The 18,862-nt window shown below is 32.2% G+C and overlaps 1 protein-coding gene across 1 annotated transcript in view; it reads left to right on the top strand.

Moving 5' to 3' along the window:
• LOC129801892 (sushi, von Willebrand factor type A, EGF and pentraxin domain-containing protein 1) overlaps positions 1–18,862 on the top strand; it is a 114,695-nt gene that overhangs the window by 83,597 nt on the left and 12,236 nt on the right. The window contains exons 5-11 of the mRNA XM_055847327.1: positions 3,487–3,776; positions 3,846–3,962; positions 7,265–7,308; positions 7,366–7,510; positions 7,581–7,829; positions 14,763–14,885; positions 18,400–18,660. Of these exons, the coding sequence (XP_055703302.1) occupies positions 3,487–3,776; positions 3,846–3,962; positions 7,265–7,308; positions 7,366–7,510; positions 7,581–7,829; positions 14,763–14,885; positions 18,400–18,660 (1,229 nt within the window). The remainder of the gene's footprint in view (positions 1–3,486; positions 3,777–3,845; positions 3,963–7,264; positions 7,309–7,365; positions 7,511–7,580; positions 7,830–14,762; positions 14,886–18,399; positions 18,661–18,862) is intronic.

Here is an 18,862-nt window from a genome sequence, read left to right as displayed (position 1 = left end):
TCTAATTTTTATCAAACAATAACCAATTGAAGTCTCTCTCACCTTCTTGACCAGAGCTAAGAAAAGGTCAAAGTTCTAAATTTAAAAGTACTGTATTTCCTGCTGTAATTAACACTTTTACCTAAAGTTATTTGTGCGTCTCAATGAGCACTACCAAATGGCAGATCAAAAATTCAATTTTTTTGGGCTCTGCTATAGGGTGAAATGGGGTAATTTGGAACCATTTACAATTTGGGACATTTGAGATTTTCTCACTGTTTTAGAGATTCAAAAGGATGAAAAGCTTTTTCTGTTCTTCTTAACTCTTTAACGATGAGACACCTTTTACAACAATTAAAACCTTTTTTAACAATAAAAATTTTACTGATATACAAAATCAACGAAAGGTCTTACATCTGACTTTGAAAAATCCAAAAGATTCTGATTCGATGCATTTTTTAACTCTACGAGCGATAGAGACAAAAATAGCCCAAAAATTTAAGTAATTTTTCTAACAATACCAATGAGTAATAATTTTTAGTCTAATGAAAAATATTACGTGTAAATATTGTATGTAGCCAAAACGGTTTGGCTTGAAAAAAATTGGAAGTATAAAACATAATTCAAATCATTTTTCAATATGAGAATTTAAAAATTCGTCATTTTTAAGGTTAAATATTTACCATATAGCAAATGGAAACTTGCAAAAAATATTCTAAATTCCTTCAACCTTCTAATTTGTAATTACGTACAAACATAAGAAAAAAAAATAATTTCAGGTAGTCAGGAAAAATTATTTTCTTTATGGGACACCGGTGTTCCAATCGTCCATAAAGGGTTAATCGTATTTTTCTTTAATTTCGCGGTCGTTGTTTTCTCTTTGCTCTTTGCTCTTTGCACGATTTACGAGTTGACTCACATTTAAAATCTCATCTACAATAAGTTAATCTAAGCTTTACAAACTTTACACTAATTTTTAATGCATCATAGGCCTCGGAGTTTTCGATAAAGAGGTAACTTAACCCTTTCTGAATCCTTCTGTCTTAGTCTACAGGGGTCCAATAAATATTAAAACTACCATAACTGCTGCTTTCATTACCATAATATAATTTTTGATGGGGATAATAAAATATCATAGAATAGAACTTAAAACTTTTGAGTTGGAAAACAACGTCTGGTTATATAATATAAACTATAATGCACAATTTATTAGGTTTTCGCTCATAATTTTACATTTAATATCACTTCAGCAAACATCAAAAGGATTGTCAGAATAGAAAGAATAAGGTTCTATCATGGTGTTGCTCAATTTCTGCACAAATGAAAACCTATTTGTTGTATGCAGATATTTTCAGATGACATCCAAAGCAAAAATGGGAATGTGAAAAATTGTTTTCGGGACGGAATGCCGTGTTGAGGATTTAAAATGTTTCATGTAGGATGGATTTTAATACAGAAACTTGCTGTTTTATGGTGCGGAAATTTCACAGCAGATTTATTTGTAGTTCTATGTGATGTTTTTTGTTCTATAGAGAATTTACTTTTTTTTATTTTCTTCCCGAACTTCATAAAGTTTAAAATGCACTGACCAAGGCACTGACTTTATGCATAAAAATCGTATTATACTACAACTGGTGTGAAGTTAAGTAATCTGATTGAACTGTAACACTCTGCATTCGGTTCTATCATTTCAATGAACTTTAAAACTTTTGGTCCTTCGAAGCTCAATTGTTTTGAAATCATTTTCCTATTACGCGTTTATCTGCAAGAGATATTTCATGGAAATTCACTTTAAATTTCCTTCAATATGCTGCAACAAATATTATCAAAATTGATTCACAAAACACCTCAAAATGTGCTAAGCAAAGCAATATCTTGTCTGATGCTCCATAATCAACTCAATTAATTGCTCGCCAAGCGACAATGACGGAGAGAAATGCTTGGTAGAGTAATTATTAATCCCCATAAATCCTCCCATTGTTTACTGTCATACCATCTCAATGGGATTTACAGTTCAATAATCATCAATCGCACAGTGATTCGAATAATTCTATACCCAATAGTAAGAATCACCTCCAGCCGCAGTCTTCCTTTTGTACTTGCTCCCCAGTGCGTCAGATGACAAATCAAAGCCCATAACAATGTATGTAATCCTAGGGAATCGGATATTTTTTTCCATTCCAAGAAATCAAGTTATGTCTCTCATATCAATTCCCTGGATGAAATCAACTCTCCTTGTCTGCGAAATAAATTACATCTCACTCTCAGATATGATATTGCAATCTCTCTCGAAGCTATGGATCTTATAGTCTTCCGGGAAGAGTATAACTACACCAAAAGCGGGATACGAATAAAAGAAAATGCTGGTACTTCACCCCTAAGGACAATAACAATAGAATTGCGAAAGAATAGGAAAATCACAGGGAGACAGAATTCATGCGAAATTTCATACTCAAAAAAAAAGAACTTCTCAAAAGATTTATAGTGAAAGGCTTGGGTAGTTCATGAAATAAATCATCAAAAATAAAAGGAAGAAATCCTTCGCTTTCAGGAAAGTTTGTGTTGCTTAAGGACACTTTAAAGATGTAAAATTCCTAATGTTTGAATAAATCACAAATTCAAACTTTAAGCACTAATTTTTTGCAATAATTATAATAACAATAAAAAAGTCCATTGAGGTCCTAGAACATCTTGCAAAAGAGCTTCCTAGACATACATGACTTTTCTTTTACAACACAGAAAAAACTATTTTCTAAAATTCTTTGTAAATGTTTGTGAATTCATATTCGATTCTTACGACATGCTCGTAAATCGTTTAAGCCACAAACAAGTTTGTACTTTTTCACAAACATTATTCATAACATGATCACATGACGAGTAATTGTTGTACTTTTACAAACATTTGTTCATAAGTTTTCGTAAACGCACATAAAATTTTCGTAAAATCTTGTCATTTTTTTGTAAATTTTTATTCGTAAACAAAGTGTAAAAAAAATTAAAATTTCTACAATTTTTCCCTTCCACTCAAGGACCCATAATTTTGACAAATCTCTGCGAATTAGACGACATCTAAAAAATTATATCGCGCTATTTGTTTGTTCATCCATGATCAAACGTAGAAGACAAACCGTTAGAGATAGCGACTTGAAACCTTCAGTGGACCCCCTCCCCTCCTATTATGAGTTGACCCGATAGCCATTACTATCACTCGTGATGTTAAGTTGTGAAATCGTCGTGAAAACTTTGCGAAATTCTAAAACACTTATACACGAAGTTTTCTCCTGATTTGAATAATATAAATGATGCGAAACTACTTCCGGAATATATCATCTTTGTCACAAGTTCGAGCTTTCTTTCTGGATTAGATTCACTGGGAAATTGGTGTATGTTTTAAATGAGTAAAATCGTTTTTAAATTCTAGTCTACACTTCATTTTCGGTTTTTAAATGCGTTTAACTAGTTCCTTACATAGGTCAGAATTTGAGCAATTTTCCATCTTGCTTGCAGGAACGATGCTCTTGGAGTGGAAAATGCTTACTTGGAAGCTCAGTATCGGTGTCGGGAAGGCTTTGAGATACATCTAGATGGTAATTCTTCAGCAAGGGTTTTCTGCAGGCACAGGTCCTGGATTGGACAAACTCCCAAATGTGTCAAAATTGAAACAACAGTCTTGGTAAAGCGCTTGGAAAAAACCTGTGACCAAAAGGAATGTGATCAACTGTGTTTTGTGGACGATAATGGCAATGAAACATGTTCATGCTTCCGTGGATTTAGGATGGTGGACGGCTTTTGCACTGGTGAGTTTTTAAATATATTCTCCAGGAGATTTATGACCTCTACAGTTCTTTTATTTTCCTTTTTCGAAGATATCAATGAATGCACCGAAAGTGAATCCCCTTGTGAATTTGAGTGCCACAATACTGCAGGGTCGTTCCGATGCAAATGCCCCAAAGGATTGAGGCTCGAAGGAAGTTCGTGTGTGGGTGAGTTTCAACATTTCTGTACAATATTAAATTTCTATAAAGAATGGGATTTATATAAGTTTGCCAAGGTTTTGCTATTCTATCAGAAAGCTTAAAATAGATGGATAATTATATACATATATAACTCATTTTAAAAAAATATAAATAATCTTTAACAAATACTTCATTTCAAAATAAAAATTTAATTGGTTTTTTTTTTCAAAGAATGAAAATTTTAATTTCATAAAGTTAGACTCATTTATAAGTATAAACCATGAGATTAAAAATCTGAACCTTGAAAATCTATAGTGCCTCTAATAGTTGAATATAAATGAGCTCTCGGATTATTGAACTTATTAAAAACAAAATTAATCAAAATAATTGGATTAGTATCGAAAGTCGAAAAGAACTCAAATGGGTCAACTAATAGATTCTAAGGTGAAATTGCCTTAGAAAACACTTTTACGGCCACAAGGCATTTTCCTGACTGACATTTCTTCACTGTTTTGGATAGGAAGAAGAAAAAGACCATTTATAAGCCCAGATAAGCTTATGGTAGCTGAGATTCTTTACAGGGGACGCCGGAGTGCTTACAACTTAGAATTCGTAGAAATTCGGTTGTGACTTGGTTTTTAGGGTTAACGAATCGCGACAAGAAAACTGTTCCGGGGTACAATTAGCAAGGGGTAGAATTAGACAGAAGATTTTTCTGGCTTCCCTTAAAATGTACATTGAGCAAAGTATTTTGTAATGAAAGAAGGAACACATCTCTATATTCCCAGAAATATTTATAAGTCTGATCCTGTTATCCTACAATGCAGAAGCATTTTTATAAAATGAGTATAAAATTGTAATTTTAATGTTACAGTTTTGGGTTCAGTATTTGGTATTGTGAGTTGCTAGTCAAGATATCATAGTTTGACATTGTTTCTGGTTTAATAAAGTGAATTAAGCGATATTTTTCGCTTTGATAATAATTATCAGCTTTTTTATATAAGATGATAAACACTGAAACAGCCCTCGGGGCAGATGTAGCCACTCTTCAGTGGCGCGCTAAAACTATAAATTATTTTTGACTAATATATGAGAATAATTGTTAGATTAAAAATGATATTCCTAGAAATATTGTCACTTAGATGTGCGATTTGTTAAATAGATTTTTTCAGAATGTTTGCACCAACTTTACCGCAATTACAAAAATATCATAAAAAAGTCCGCTATAGCCTATTTTTTTAGGTTTAAGTGACATATTTAACATCAGTGGGCTTTAGTGTATCAAGTGAAACAATATTTGGTATCCCAGTTTAAAATTTCGTGTGGAAAACTGGTGGCTATTAGTACCCCAAAATTGGCTATATCTACCCAGGCCGGGACACGTGTAACCAATGTGTCGTACTTTTTTCATTATCCTCCCTAGAAAAAAAAAACCAAGGATTTTAGAGCTTTGAACTACACGGTTTTACATAGCCAATATCCTAATGCTACATATGAAAAACATTAGAAAAATCTTATCATTTTTTCACAAATCATGCGCGAAAAAAAGCTTCATTTGCTGGCTAAAAGTACCCCGGTCTCCCCTACTAAAAATCGCAATTTTACGCATTCCGAATTGCAAGCACTTTGAGGGTCCCTGTAATAGACTTTAAGCTACCATAAGCGAATCTGAGGTTTTCTAGTCATTTTCTATTCTAAATATGTTGAATATAAAAAACAAACAGCAGAAATTTTTGCTAAGAAAATCATAGAAATCGGTTGAGAAACATTAGAGTTAGGGTCCGGAGTCCGGATTCGGTAAATTTCTGTATAGTAAGGGTTGGGGTACATTAAGGTAAAGTGTAAACTGATGCAATCGATCATTAGAAAGGTCTCGATAGATATATAAAACATAGTAAAATTTCATCGAAATTACTTCATAAACATCAAAGATATGATCCAATAAAAACATTCTTGATCATAGCTCAGGTCAGGGAACATCGAGGACAAAGTTCGACCCATAATTTGAAAGTTTTCGAGCTCATCTACAACCATAATAAATATTAATCAAAATGTTCCTAAACTATTTTGAGTGACCTTTTGAATAATTTATAAATCAGTTTAAATTGATTGTGAATCGGTAAGCGGTAAATGTTCCGAAAGTACTTTTGAGGTATAACATATAAAGCACAAGTTCGAGTCATTCGCAAAGCTTGGGACGTTTTGCCACCCCTTAATTATTAACAGTAGCATTTTAATCCTCAATATTAGCGAAATATTCATGTTTCATGTCAAAATGAATTAAGAAGTATATGAGATATTGTGACATTTTAAGTAGTAAAATTATTTTTGATCAATTTGTAATATTTACTGTCCAAAATGGATTTTTTTATTAGCCATTTCAATTGTTTTACAACCAAAATAACTGTTTTTTTTATTGACGAAACATTTTAATGTCTTTCCCTCAAATCGAAAGTTATGAAATTTAATACATAACTTTGAACAATTCTGAAACTTTTACTGAATTTGTCCTCCCCTCTGACTTGTTATATACATTAAGACTCTCGCTAATTCGGTACTTTTAAAATCCGGTTATCATTTTTTTTAATAAGAGCAGTAAGTGAATTTAAAAAAAAAAGATTGTCAATATTTTATAAGTTTGTTTATGACCTTTATGTATGACATTGGATCACAAATTCAAGAATATGATTCATAACTAACTACTAACTACTACTAATCGATATAAAATGCCCAGATTATTCACAAAAAAAAATGATATTAAAACTACCAATTTAGAACTGTTTTGAATCAATTCAGGCGTATCCGAGATTTTAATAATTTAAACATACAATTATAAATAAAATGTCGTTTCAATAATTTTTAATTTATTTAAATTTGTTGAACTTTATAATGTTCATTCAAATTTTGTAATATTTAAATAATTGTGTCTTATTATATTTAATGATTTATTTAATACCTTTGAAAAGTTTAATATAAGGTAAAGTACCCTTACTCGACCGGGTTCCTCTATTCGACCGGTGGGTCAATTTTTGAATATTTGATGGTGAATTTCATCAATTTCTATGAATTTGTCACTGATTCGTATTATTCATGGAACAATTGACCTATTAATATTAGATCATACACAAAATATTATAGCAAATATAATTAAATTGAATAAATAAATCTACCGGTCGAATAGAGGAACCGGTCGAATAAAGGGTACTTTACCTCATGTAACCATTAGAGCTTTTACCATTATACGATGCAATAAATTCATTGTAAATAAGTCTGTGTAACATACATTTTGATTATGGTCACATGAGCTTCAAAGTAACTCTCTGTTTCAGATGTTAATGAGTGCCTGTTACGCAATGGACATGGTCCATGTCAGGTAATTTTAAATCATCAAATCTCCCGGGAAAACCTCAATACAACACCTTTTTTCCAGGATCTGTGTCACAATACTCACGGATCGTGGTTCTGTAGTTGTCGTCCAGGTGCCAAATTGGCAGAAGATGGCCAAAGTTGTGAATTTGTGGACCAATGCATTGTCAATAATGGGAATTGTTCCCATACATGCCATTCTCTAATGGGTAATTCAATACTTCCGGTCCTTTATGCTTTTATATGGAAAATAATACTCTTGTTTCTTCTGGAAATCAGGCACAGCTTTCTGTGACTGTCCAGATGGCTGGCGACTTGGAGAAGATGGAAGAACTTGTGCGGATGTTAATGAATGTGAAGAGGCAGCTCAAGAGGGAAGATTATGTGCTTTTGAGTGTGTCAACACTCCAGGTGGATACAAATGTGTAGACGATTTGAGCAGAAATGAACCTCCTGAGGATACACAAATCCTTCTGACCACTTGTCCAGCTGGATTTAGTTTTAATTCAGCTTCGAGGGAATGCGAGGGTGAGCTTTCAATTATTTAGAAATCAATCTCTATTACTTCAACATTAACACTTTGAAATTATTAGTCATTGTTAAACAGTCACTTAGTGACATTGTCCCAAAAGAATACTCAAGGTTGTTTCATTTCACTGCAATTTTACATAGTAGTGGTATTAGGTTTAAGTGCCCAACATCGTACGATCCCAAGCTTTTTAAAGCCTAAATTTTTTCTATGTTTCTCAAGAAATGTGAAGCATCGCACCGATATTTTCAAAACTAGGAAAATGTTCCCAGTTTTTAAAATATATTACAGAATTAAAGGCAAAAATTAAGTAAGGTAAGTGTGCCAAATTCCGGTCAGTTTGCAATTTCGGCCACCTTTTTTGTTCCTCGAATTTCCATGAATTTTTAGTTTTTATATACTCTAGAGATTATACAATGAAAAAGACTTAAAAAAAATGTAGCTTCGACAAACGAGGTGACGTGAAAAACATATTGGAAGAATTCCCGAAGGGCAAGGAACTATGAGAATGAAGGTGGTCGAAATAGGGCACCAAAGCTATGTCTACATTTTTATTCATTTTAAAGTGTATTAAGAATTATTTTAGAGTAAATAAAGACGGTAAACTCTTTACAAGGTTCCAAGCAAAACTCTTTCAGAAGAAAGAATTAAAAAAATCAACTTGTATTTAAAATATTACATTTCAAACTTGAGACTTTGACGCTTGCATGCAACTATGCCGAAATTTGGCACACTTACCCTACCCCTAAAAAACTTAACAATAACTTGAATCAATAAAGTGTCTAATTTTCAAAACAAACTAGAGAGAGACACACAACATGACTGTCGTACACCAAGAATTAATAAATTGCCAAGTTTACTTGTCGGTAAATTCTTCACCTTGCAGAGCGAGAATAAATATTTTAGTCAATTTTAGAAGTTCTAGACAAAAAAATAAATTTAGTATTTTTTTTAAATTTATTGGGAGCAATTTTCATCAAAAAACCCATTTTTGACAGAATTTTGACGTTTCTACCTACAACGCTGCAGACGATTTCATTCAAAAGATCAATTTTTGACAAAAAATGCTTACAAGTGTAGACACCCTAATAGACAATTTCCTATATTTTGAAGAGAAATGCGCTCTTCAAGACATTTTCCAAAAGCTGATTTAGTGATTCTCAGAAATGCTCTCGAGCCGTTAAATTATTGAAAGGAAGGGAATAATTTATAGAATTTTAAATTTGTTTACTACGGGCTTTCTTGAGTCAATGAAATATCTAGTTGGTTTATAAGAAATTTAATCTTCTGCAAATGTGCTTTTCAAGTCACTTTGTGAAAGATGTGTTTGTAGAGAGAACAACTCTCTTTCTCTGGTTTAAAAGAGGCAGAAATGGTGAACTTAAGAAATTAAATGAGGACAAGTTATTAGGGCCGATTTTTATCATTTTCCACACCGAATGGTTATAAAGTTTATTATTTAAAAATAGAATATAGAAAAAATTGTTTAGTTATACTATAGAATCCGGATACACCTCCAAACGATCCAAATTATTCGTAAAACACCTGCTTATACATAAATTTTGAAAAATATATCAAAAAAAGGGGTATAGAGGTAAGGGCTTAAATCAAGAATTCATTTTAAATAAAACTATCTACAGATAAGACCGAAAATCGATATATTTCACCGTTTAGCCTCTGAATCACAAAAACACAAAAATAAGTCAAAGCAAAAAAAAATTAATTAAATAAATCAATTGGTAATAAATCACCTAATATAGGGTAAAGGCTCATAATTTTGGACAGTATGCTCATAAGCATCGATGTTCCAAATTTGAAGTGCGATATTTTCAATACTAATTGACTTTTTTTGTTACTATCTTTTCAGAAGGGTTGTTTAGAAACTTGACAAGGGTTTCTTGTCTTTGTTTTTACTAAAATTAGTCTTAATACGCTTTAAAATCACTTGATATGTAGATGTGAATTTGACTCGAATTTTGGACAACTTGGTTGTTAATTTGGACACTTTGGCTGTATATTTGGACAGCTAATTCGCCTCAATAGGATGCCCATTGTTCTCCATTTCAAAAACCTATCTTACCAAGTCCTCTTCCTGTTCATGTAAGGGAACTGTATAATGTCACAAGAAGCCCGGAAACTTTCCGTATCATTCATTAAAGTGAGTTGACTTCGGTACTCCAAGTACGTTCAGATTAGCGTATTCCTTGACCTTTCCGGGAGCCTTTCAAGGCTTTTCTCGTTACATCTCTTTCATAGAGATGATGTTTCTTTGTTTATCCAGGCATTAGTCCAACCTAGTCAAAAGCTAAAACTTAACGAAATTTCGTGAGAAAAATAACTGTCCAAAATAAGAACTATCACCTCACTGGTGAACCTCGGGGAAAATTGCCCATTTTTCACACGAAAACGTAGTTCACGAGGTAAATCTTACTTCAGGTCAAATAAATCATCATTAACGTGAATCAACACAATATTTAACGAATATTTAATAATATCACTAAAAAAACAGCGAGGGAGGTGAGGAAAGTTTGTTAATGGTTCACCACAGCCAAATAAGACTGAAGTAAAACACGAAGTTCTGTCAAATTTCTCGTAAGCAATTGCTCACGCTGAATTTTCAACAAAGCAATTTTAACTCAAATCATATTCAAAATTTAACGTTATTAGTATTAAAATCTTCCAAAAAGAACAAATATTTAGATAAAATTCATTATTCATCAAATATTGGAATAAAAATCCATAATTTTAATCAATTTATTTTTAGTGTCCAATTTTATCCTCAAAGTGCCCAAAATTTAGAAACTGTCCAAAATTATGAGCCTTTCCCCTAATTGTTTTCTAAATCCTATATTTCAACAATTCGGTTAAAAAAGGTACCCTCTGTGTAGAAGTACTCCAGTATGGTTGAACTTTGATCGGTTAATGATATCTATAGTCGAAATGTTCACCTGGACTATCATTTATAAATGCCGATGGTTGAAAATCTAAAGTCGGCGGTTTGCCGTTTGGCTTCTTCCCATCAAAACTTGCTATAAAGTGGATAAGGATACTAATTTCGAGTATAAATTCCACAATTAAAGTTTTACAACATATCCATAGGCATATACTAAAAACCCGAAGAGTAATTTACAATTCGAGATTTCTGCAAAGTCTTACGAAGTCTTCTAATACATTTTATTGTTTAACCCTTAAAGGACGATTGAGTGACCGGTGATCCATAAAAAAATAATTTTTCCTGACTATCTAAAGCTATTTCTTTCTAATGTTAATACGTAATCGTAAAGTAGAAGGTTATAGGAATCTAGAATAGTTTTGCAAATCTTCAACTTATTTGCTATGTAGTCAATATTTAATATCAAAACCTCTTGGCACTAGAAACTGTATTAACTATACATAATATTTTTTATAAGAAGAAAAATTATCGTTCATTTGTATCGTCAGAAAAATTACTTAATTTGAAAGCTATTTTTTGTCCCTAACGTCAATAGAGGTAAAAAATACACCGAATCAGACTCTGTTAGATTTTACAAGGTTAGATATAAGATGTTTCATTTAGTTTTGTTTATCTATTTTATTTTCATTGTTGATTTTCGGTCAGTAAAAAGCTTCTCGTCATTAAAGGGTTAACGTATATTTACTGATTCTTCAATCGACTCTCATTATGTATCCTAAAAGGTTTATCGATAAACTTTTGAAATTATGTGCATGAGCTTTATTGTTCTTGTATCAAAATCTCAGTAATTAGTTATATTCCTAGGTATTATGAAAGTTGCCTTCATTTGTCAGGAAATTAATTAGAGAGAGAATATACATTTCAAAAATCTCCCTAAACTTCAAAATACAGTATGAGTAAATTTTAGTTGAGACACTCTGTGATGATATAGATACTATGTATAAAGTGAGGGTAGATAAAAGCTCAGCTGTCAGGAGGAGAAATTCCCCAACATCATCAAATCCCAAGATTATTCTGGAAATGTGAAATAATCTGCAATGAGAAAGGATGAGTATAGGGTGGTAGGGGATATAAGGATGGTGTATATAATAAAATTGCACTTTGGGAATCCTTTTAGTGCTTCTTGATTAAATGTGCAAAATTAACTACAACGCATATGCAACGAAGCACCTAGAATTACTTTAACTTCCTCACTGGGTATTATCTGGCTGAACACCAGGAGTTTTAGGAAATATTATAAATTTTGACTTGTTTGGAGGCACCTTCAGGCGTGTTTCTGCTGAGAAAATTTCCCAAAGAGATCGAGGAAACTTCATCCGTGTCCAAAATATTAAAACATACAGCTCACGAAGAGATGATGTTGAGTTTGAATGGAAGTTTTCATGTCTTTCCGTTTTACTAGTTTTCCGGTAAATTGGATGCATTTCACATAGTAAAGTTTTCTCATATCAAATTCTACTGCAAACACTCAGATTATCTCCTCATATTATTTTAATCATACATAATTTTAAATCAGAAAATGTTGGTTTTTGTGGTGTTGCATAGAAAATTAAAGAGATGAAAAGCCAATATTTAGAGATATAGTTCTCCACTAGATAATGAAACCCAAACAAACCTGGTATATTTCCAATTATATTGTAGCACATTATAATCCCAATTGATGGTTAGCACCGGAAAAATCTGCCAATTTAGCAAATTGAAGCAAATGCATTTGTAAATTTTATCAGAGATTTATTGAAAACAATTTTCGAAACCAAAAAAAAAAAAACAACAGCGCCAATACCATAGCTGTAAAACATTCATCGATGGGAGATTTTAGCCATTCAACAATTGATTTATTGAGATTTATTTGAAAGCAGTAAAGAGAACAGGATTGCATTGGTCAAATATCAAAATCGCTCATTCCATATTACAGTGACATATCTCCAAAATAAGTTTGCTTCCAGTCTAACTGCTTCATTATTTTCTATTTTGAACTATACTCGAATATGATAAACACCAAGATATCTATATTAATTCTTGGAATATTTTACGTAACAAAATTTCTAGATAGTAAAATTTGACTTTTACGACAGGCAGAGACCAAACGGTTAGAGTTAGTGATTTGCGATCTTCGGGAAACCTTCCCATAAGTCTATTTTTACATCATTACCATAACCTTCTTTCCTCTGGGATCTCTGCTCCTCTTACGAACTCACTTTGGGTGAACATGAATTCCCTATTTTGAAAAAGGCCATCATTGCCTACGCGTTATAATAATTGCGTAATATTATTAAAATTCAGATCTCACTTTTAGAGATATCAGTTCTTCAATTTCTTATCAGACCAGATTATCAGGAAAAATTCCTTTCGATAGAATACTAAATGCAAAAGATCCACTGGTAAAAATAAATGGATCATCAAGAATCATTGAGAAGTACAGTTTTTTTAACTAAATAATAAATGAATAATAATAATGAAAAGTCATCTTTGATGTTCACTCTGATGAGAGAAATATGTTGTGAGTAATAAGTTTAGGATAAAACATGTTCTATTATGATAAAAGTGCATTCAAAGTTTTAAATTTGATTCATCCCTTTGCAAAAGGATCAAATTTGGATCAATTTGATCCTTTTATTTTTACAAGTGTCCCCCAGACTATGAAAAATAATTAAAATTGCTTTGATTATTTCATTTTGTTAGTGCAGATACGATAATATTCATTTGTAACTATTATCTGAAATAAAAGATATATAATCGTCGATTGCATTGACCGTTTTTGTATTTCTATTTGTTTTGTAACTGCATTTGGTACAAACAAAAATGTCACAAATATGTCACTTTTTCCATGAAATATTGAATGAAATATTGAAAATATTGTCAAAATCCTGAATGCCAAAATCCCAAATGAGTAGGAATCCCGAATAGCCAAAATTTAGAATACGTCAAAATTCCAAAAAGCCAAAATTCCGAAAAACTAAAATCCTAAATGCAAAAACCCCAAAATGCCGAAGAGCCAAAGTTCGAAATTCTTTGAAGTATCATAGCTATTCCTACGATTACACCCGTAGTATAATTTCGTCCCTTTCAGAATAATGACCATTGAAATTATGGCTTTTGAGATTTAGGATTTCATTATTTTGCCATTATAAGATTCTGACTTTTCGGAGTTTTTTCGTTCCGGATTTTGTCGTTCAGGATTTTGGAGTTCGCGATTTTGATTTTCGGGATTTTGACCTATTCGGAACTTATATCCACTCGGGATTTAGGCACCGGATACAAAAGAAATGCAGAAATGACAACTGTCGATGCAATGAAAATTCCAGGATTAATAATCAGATACATAATTTATTTAATAATCGTGTCAAATTATGCTTTTATAAGAACGGTTAGCCAGTCCATGAATAGTTTTCCCAGAAGCGTCACCTTTTAATGGATATCCTTCTTTCATGCTTCCTTTACTAAGCTCCATTGTGGTCAGTGGCAGTACTTGGCCAGATGAGCCTGGACTTATCTAAGTTGTCAATTGAAAAATTTTATTCAAGAACTGAGCGTTTTCCTAAAATAAAGTTCCCGGAATTTTTGGAAGTTTTCCCAGGATAAGTGTGACAGATGCAGTCTTTATGAACCACAACTTCTGTATTATTTGCCAATTCTGGGCACTTCAGATCGATATTTCGAGCACGGGGGAAAATCTCTGACGTTATACTACCCACATTTACTCTCTTTTCCATAGTAGTAAAGAAAAATAATGGCGTATTAAAATTATTCCAATCAAAAAATAAAATTGTAACTGAGTTACGCCCCTGCAATAACGAATGAGCGAAATGGTGCATTTTAGTCCCATAAATGAATGTATACGAGCAGCACGAGCAGTTTTATATAAAAATTTACTACAAGTATTACGAGATGGTATAACTTTTGAAGTGAATATTTTGGTGTTGAGATGATAAAGGATTTTTCTTCTAGTAACACATCATTAATCCAATTCACTTTACAGACGTTGATGAATGTCAAGAGGACAATGGAGGGTGTCATCAAAAATGCAGCAACACCGTAGGGAGCTTCTACTGCTCCTGTCATTCCAACTTTATTTTTGCCGACGACAAAATCACATGCAGAGGTGAGGATGTTGGTAAAAAATTGCAATTTGTACAATCGTTTTTTGTTGTTGTTGTTGGGAAGCCATGGTTGAACCCAGTCTGGAGGGAAGAAAGGACATGAAATAAATGCGAAAAGGGATGAAAGTGTCGATGGCACAATTGCTCAATTTGTTTCCTTTGTTCAAAAGTTACTTCTGAATTTTTGAACGAGCTATTTGTTGTTTACTAATTGACTTTTTAAGAGCATGTAGACAGTTTAGGATGGGGATATAGTTTCCAAACTTTGAAATATTCCTTACAAAAAAAAAGAGTTGACGAATTGGGTTTTCGGAGGACTTCTCCATCTAATTTGGAACTAATAACATGACCTTATTTTTCTTCTACTCTTCCCTCTCTTTATCTTTTTAAAACGGATTTTTTGGAGAATCTTTGGACCTCAAATGAATACACATTTTCCTTTCAAAAATTTTTCAAAATCAAAATTCGAAATTCAAAATGGTGTTGAGGTGACGGACAAGGTTAACCTTTGGTCTCATTTATCCATGGAATACAAACACTGAGAAAAAAAAGAGGGTGCTATTAACTTTTTTCCTCATAACGTTAACACTTTTTAGGTGTAAAAATATATCAACATTTTTTAATGTTAATTTTACACCTTTTGAAGGGTAAAATAACCATGAAAAAGGGTAACTTTAACCCCCAATACACCTAAAATGAGTAATATTTACACCAATTTTGGATCAATACTGAAGGGTAAAATCAACATTTCCGGAATGTTATTTTAACTTTTTCAGATTTCTGTCAGTGAATGAATTAAATATATAATATACTCCTATTTTTTCATATTTTTTTCCAATCGGATTCTTTGTCTATTTCAGTGACGATTTCAATAAAAAATGTAATGAGTTTGAACAATATTTATTGACTTTTCATTTTATTTTATACTTTAGCTCTTTTTTTTAATAGGGGGAAGTGGGGCACCTTTGAAAGTGGGGTACCTTGGAAATTGGGATTTTTCTCCTAAGTGGAACTGAGGCTGGTATGCACAGTAACAGCTGATTCATTAGGCTTATTTATTAATTAATCAGAAAACCTATGCACAAACACAGAAAATGACGTCCCAAAAGCTCTGTTAATAAATCAGTTGGTTTCCCCTATCCACCGCCCGAGGGCAGGACTAACGCTGAGAAAATCTTGAGAAGTTTTTCATTTTAAAGAATTTTGTACATTTTGAAGCATTCAAGAGATTATTTTTTAGGTTTATTTTACGTCCTTTTAGTGTGAGATGTTGAAAATCTTAGTAATGATGTATGAATATTTATTTTCTTTGTGGATTTCGCAAAGAAAGTGTTACTAATTTGTAGAAGAAAATGTGTATTCGTTTTTTGTAACATATGACCCCTCTGGAATTTTCTACACTAATTTAGTCTCTCATTCTCATACTCTCTCTACTCTCTCTCTCTCTATTCTCATACATTACACTACCTCTTACATGAATATTTATTTTCTTTGTGGATTTCGCAAAGAAAGTGTTACTAATTTGTAGAAGAAAATGTGTATTCGTTTTTTGTAACATATGACCCCTCTGGAATTTTCTACACTAATATTTGATTTTAAAAAAAAATAAGGAATGGTCAGAAAAGATTATAAAGCAAGATCAGAATAAACGCAGAATTTGAAAATATTGATAAATTAATTGAAAGAATTGTTAAATCTTTAGTAGATAAAAATCAGTGCTTAATGCTTCAAAAAAAAAAAAAATGGAAAAATGAGGCGAAAATTTAGAAAAAATTTACAGTAAATATAATATATAAGAAGAAATGTGACCATTGTTTCTCAAATGAAGTCTGTATTCACTAAATCTTTAAAAACAAAACTGCTAAAATCGGAACCTCTTTGGAATACGTAAAATTAATTGCCATTGCCTTTTTCCCTCATAGTCCCAGGTTATTTTAACTTAATTATAAAAAAAAATGAAAATTTTTAAAGTTTCTCATCAAAACTGTTTTACTTGATTTTAAGGTGATCACCTGTAAAACTGTATAAGACCACATAAATCGTAATTTACTTCGTGAATTATATCAATTTCTAATGTTTTTTCTACTTAATTTGACGATAATAAGTCTAACAAGCTCTTCTCGAGGAGCATGTTTATAAATCAAAAATTTTATTAGTTAATAAAATGTTAAGTACTGTACATAGGAACACTTATTTATTTGAAATTAAGCTTTCAACGGCCATTTTAGTAAGAAACTTATTTATAAATAAGTAAGCTGGTTACTGTGCATAGGTTTTCTTATTTATTAACGAATTAATAAATCAACTGGTTACTGTGCATAACCCCCCTGAGCCATATCATAATGTAATTTAACTTCTCAATCTGTTCGTGCAGCTAAATTATATTACGATAAGGCTCAATTTTATTTAAAAATAGGTAAAAAAAATCCCAATTTCAAATATGCCCTCGCTTTCAAAGGTGCCCCACTTCCCCCTACCGTTGATTGTTTGTTAATCTGAGGTTTGTTCGCGAAAATTTCATTCAATTCTTCCCTGGAATATTAATACGAAAAATCAATAGTAGCGAAATTGTATTTTTATGTGGTTTTATACAGCACAATAATTAAATGTTTGTCAAAAAAAACGGTAAGAAAAAATGCCCGCTTTTTATTATTTTATTTGAGAAAAAAAAAATTCAATAAACTTTCTGCAAATAAACGTTTAACTAATTAAATGTTTAATTCAAAATAAAATATTTAAAATGTGTATATGTATAAAATTTTAAAAGATGCATTTTAATTCAAAATTCCATCTAAATTTGCCTTTCCATTCTATTGTATTTTAATTTCAATTAACTTTCTAAATTCCTCAGGAGAAATATTTTACGAATTCCTATCCCGGCAGGTATTACACATAATTCTGATGATGAGATGGGCAGAAAGTTCCTAACATTAAGCGTGTTTTGGTTTCATCAGTACCTTCCAAGCGGTTCATAATTGCAAAATTAGTTTAATTCCTTTCCTGGAAATTTATTTCATTAAAACTTTCATCCCCAAGTGCGTTGGGATTATCCTTCTTCGTAGGATGTTTTTGCTTTAGTGAAGAAACTTTCTCAACAGTTGCAATTCATGCTTGAGACTGCTTGACACCAATGGAAGAATTATTGGAATTCCTTGAAGTTCAATTTCACTTGATCAATCGTCTCCGGAAGCCACATATACCCCCAAAGAAACATAACTCCCATGTATAAGGGACATTCTTCCAGAAGATCTTGAGGTTGGATTTATTGTATTTTGTAGCAGAAATTAAGTTTCATTTGTACATGGGAGTTAATAATTGGAATTTCTGGAGAAAATAGCTCTGCAAAATTCCCCTAAAGCACTTTATGAACTCAAAAAAAAGCCACGGCGATAGGAGAATTGAGAGAAATTGTGCCCATATCCATCTCGTATTTTCAGTAGTTTGCCAATTAGTTCCCTATAAAAGACTGAACTGTGTTTACTGGAAACTGAATTTGCTTACCATTGACCATTGCAGCTCTCGATGTGAGAGGCAATAGTACTCTCGATGTCACTTGTCCACCTCTATTCCCGCCAAAGCACGGTTACCTGGAGTGCAGCCGGGACAGAGGGGGCAGCGAAATGAAGGGGAATGTTCAGGAATCAACAAGAATAACGAATTTACCCGGAAGCGTTTGTATTTTGCGGTGTCCTGGAGGATTCAGAGTCTCAGGCAGCTTTTCTGTCCAGTGTGATACTCAAGGGAAGTGGAGAGGAGAACAGGATGGAGTGTGCATCAGTAAGTGCTTAGAGGTTGAAACACTAATACACAGCACAGTTTATAGAAAATATAAGATTTAATCTTTGTGAATGCTTTTTAAAAATGAAAAGTTTATATTAGATTTTTTTTTATTTTGGATTTTCCCATAGTAGGGGAAAGTACTCTCCCGTCGAACGTTCATGTCTTCGAATAATGTGAATTTCTTTTAATTTTTCAAGAG

The sequence above is a fragment of the Phlebotomus papatasi genome, chromosome 2, assembly GCF_024763615.1.
Source record: "Phlebotomus papatasi isolate M1 chromosome 2, Ppap_2.1, whole genome shotgun sequence".
NCBI classification, from domain to species: Eukaryota; Metazoa; Arthropoda; class Insecta; order Diptera; family Psychodidae; genus Phlebotomus; species Phlebotomus papatasi.
This window is presented reverse-complemented; position numbering and strand designations above follow the sequence as displayed.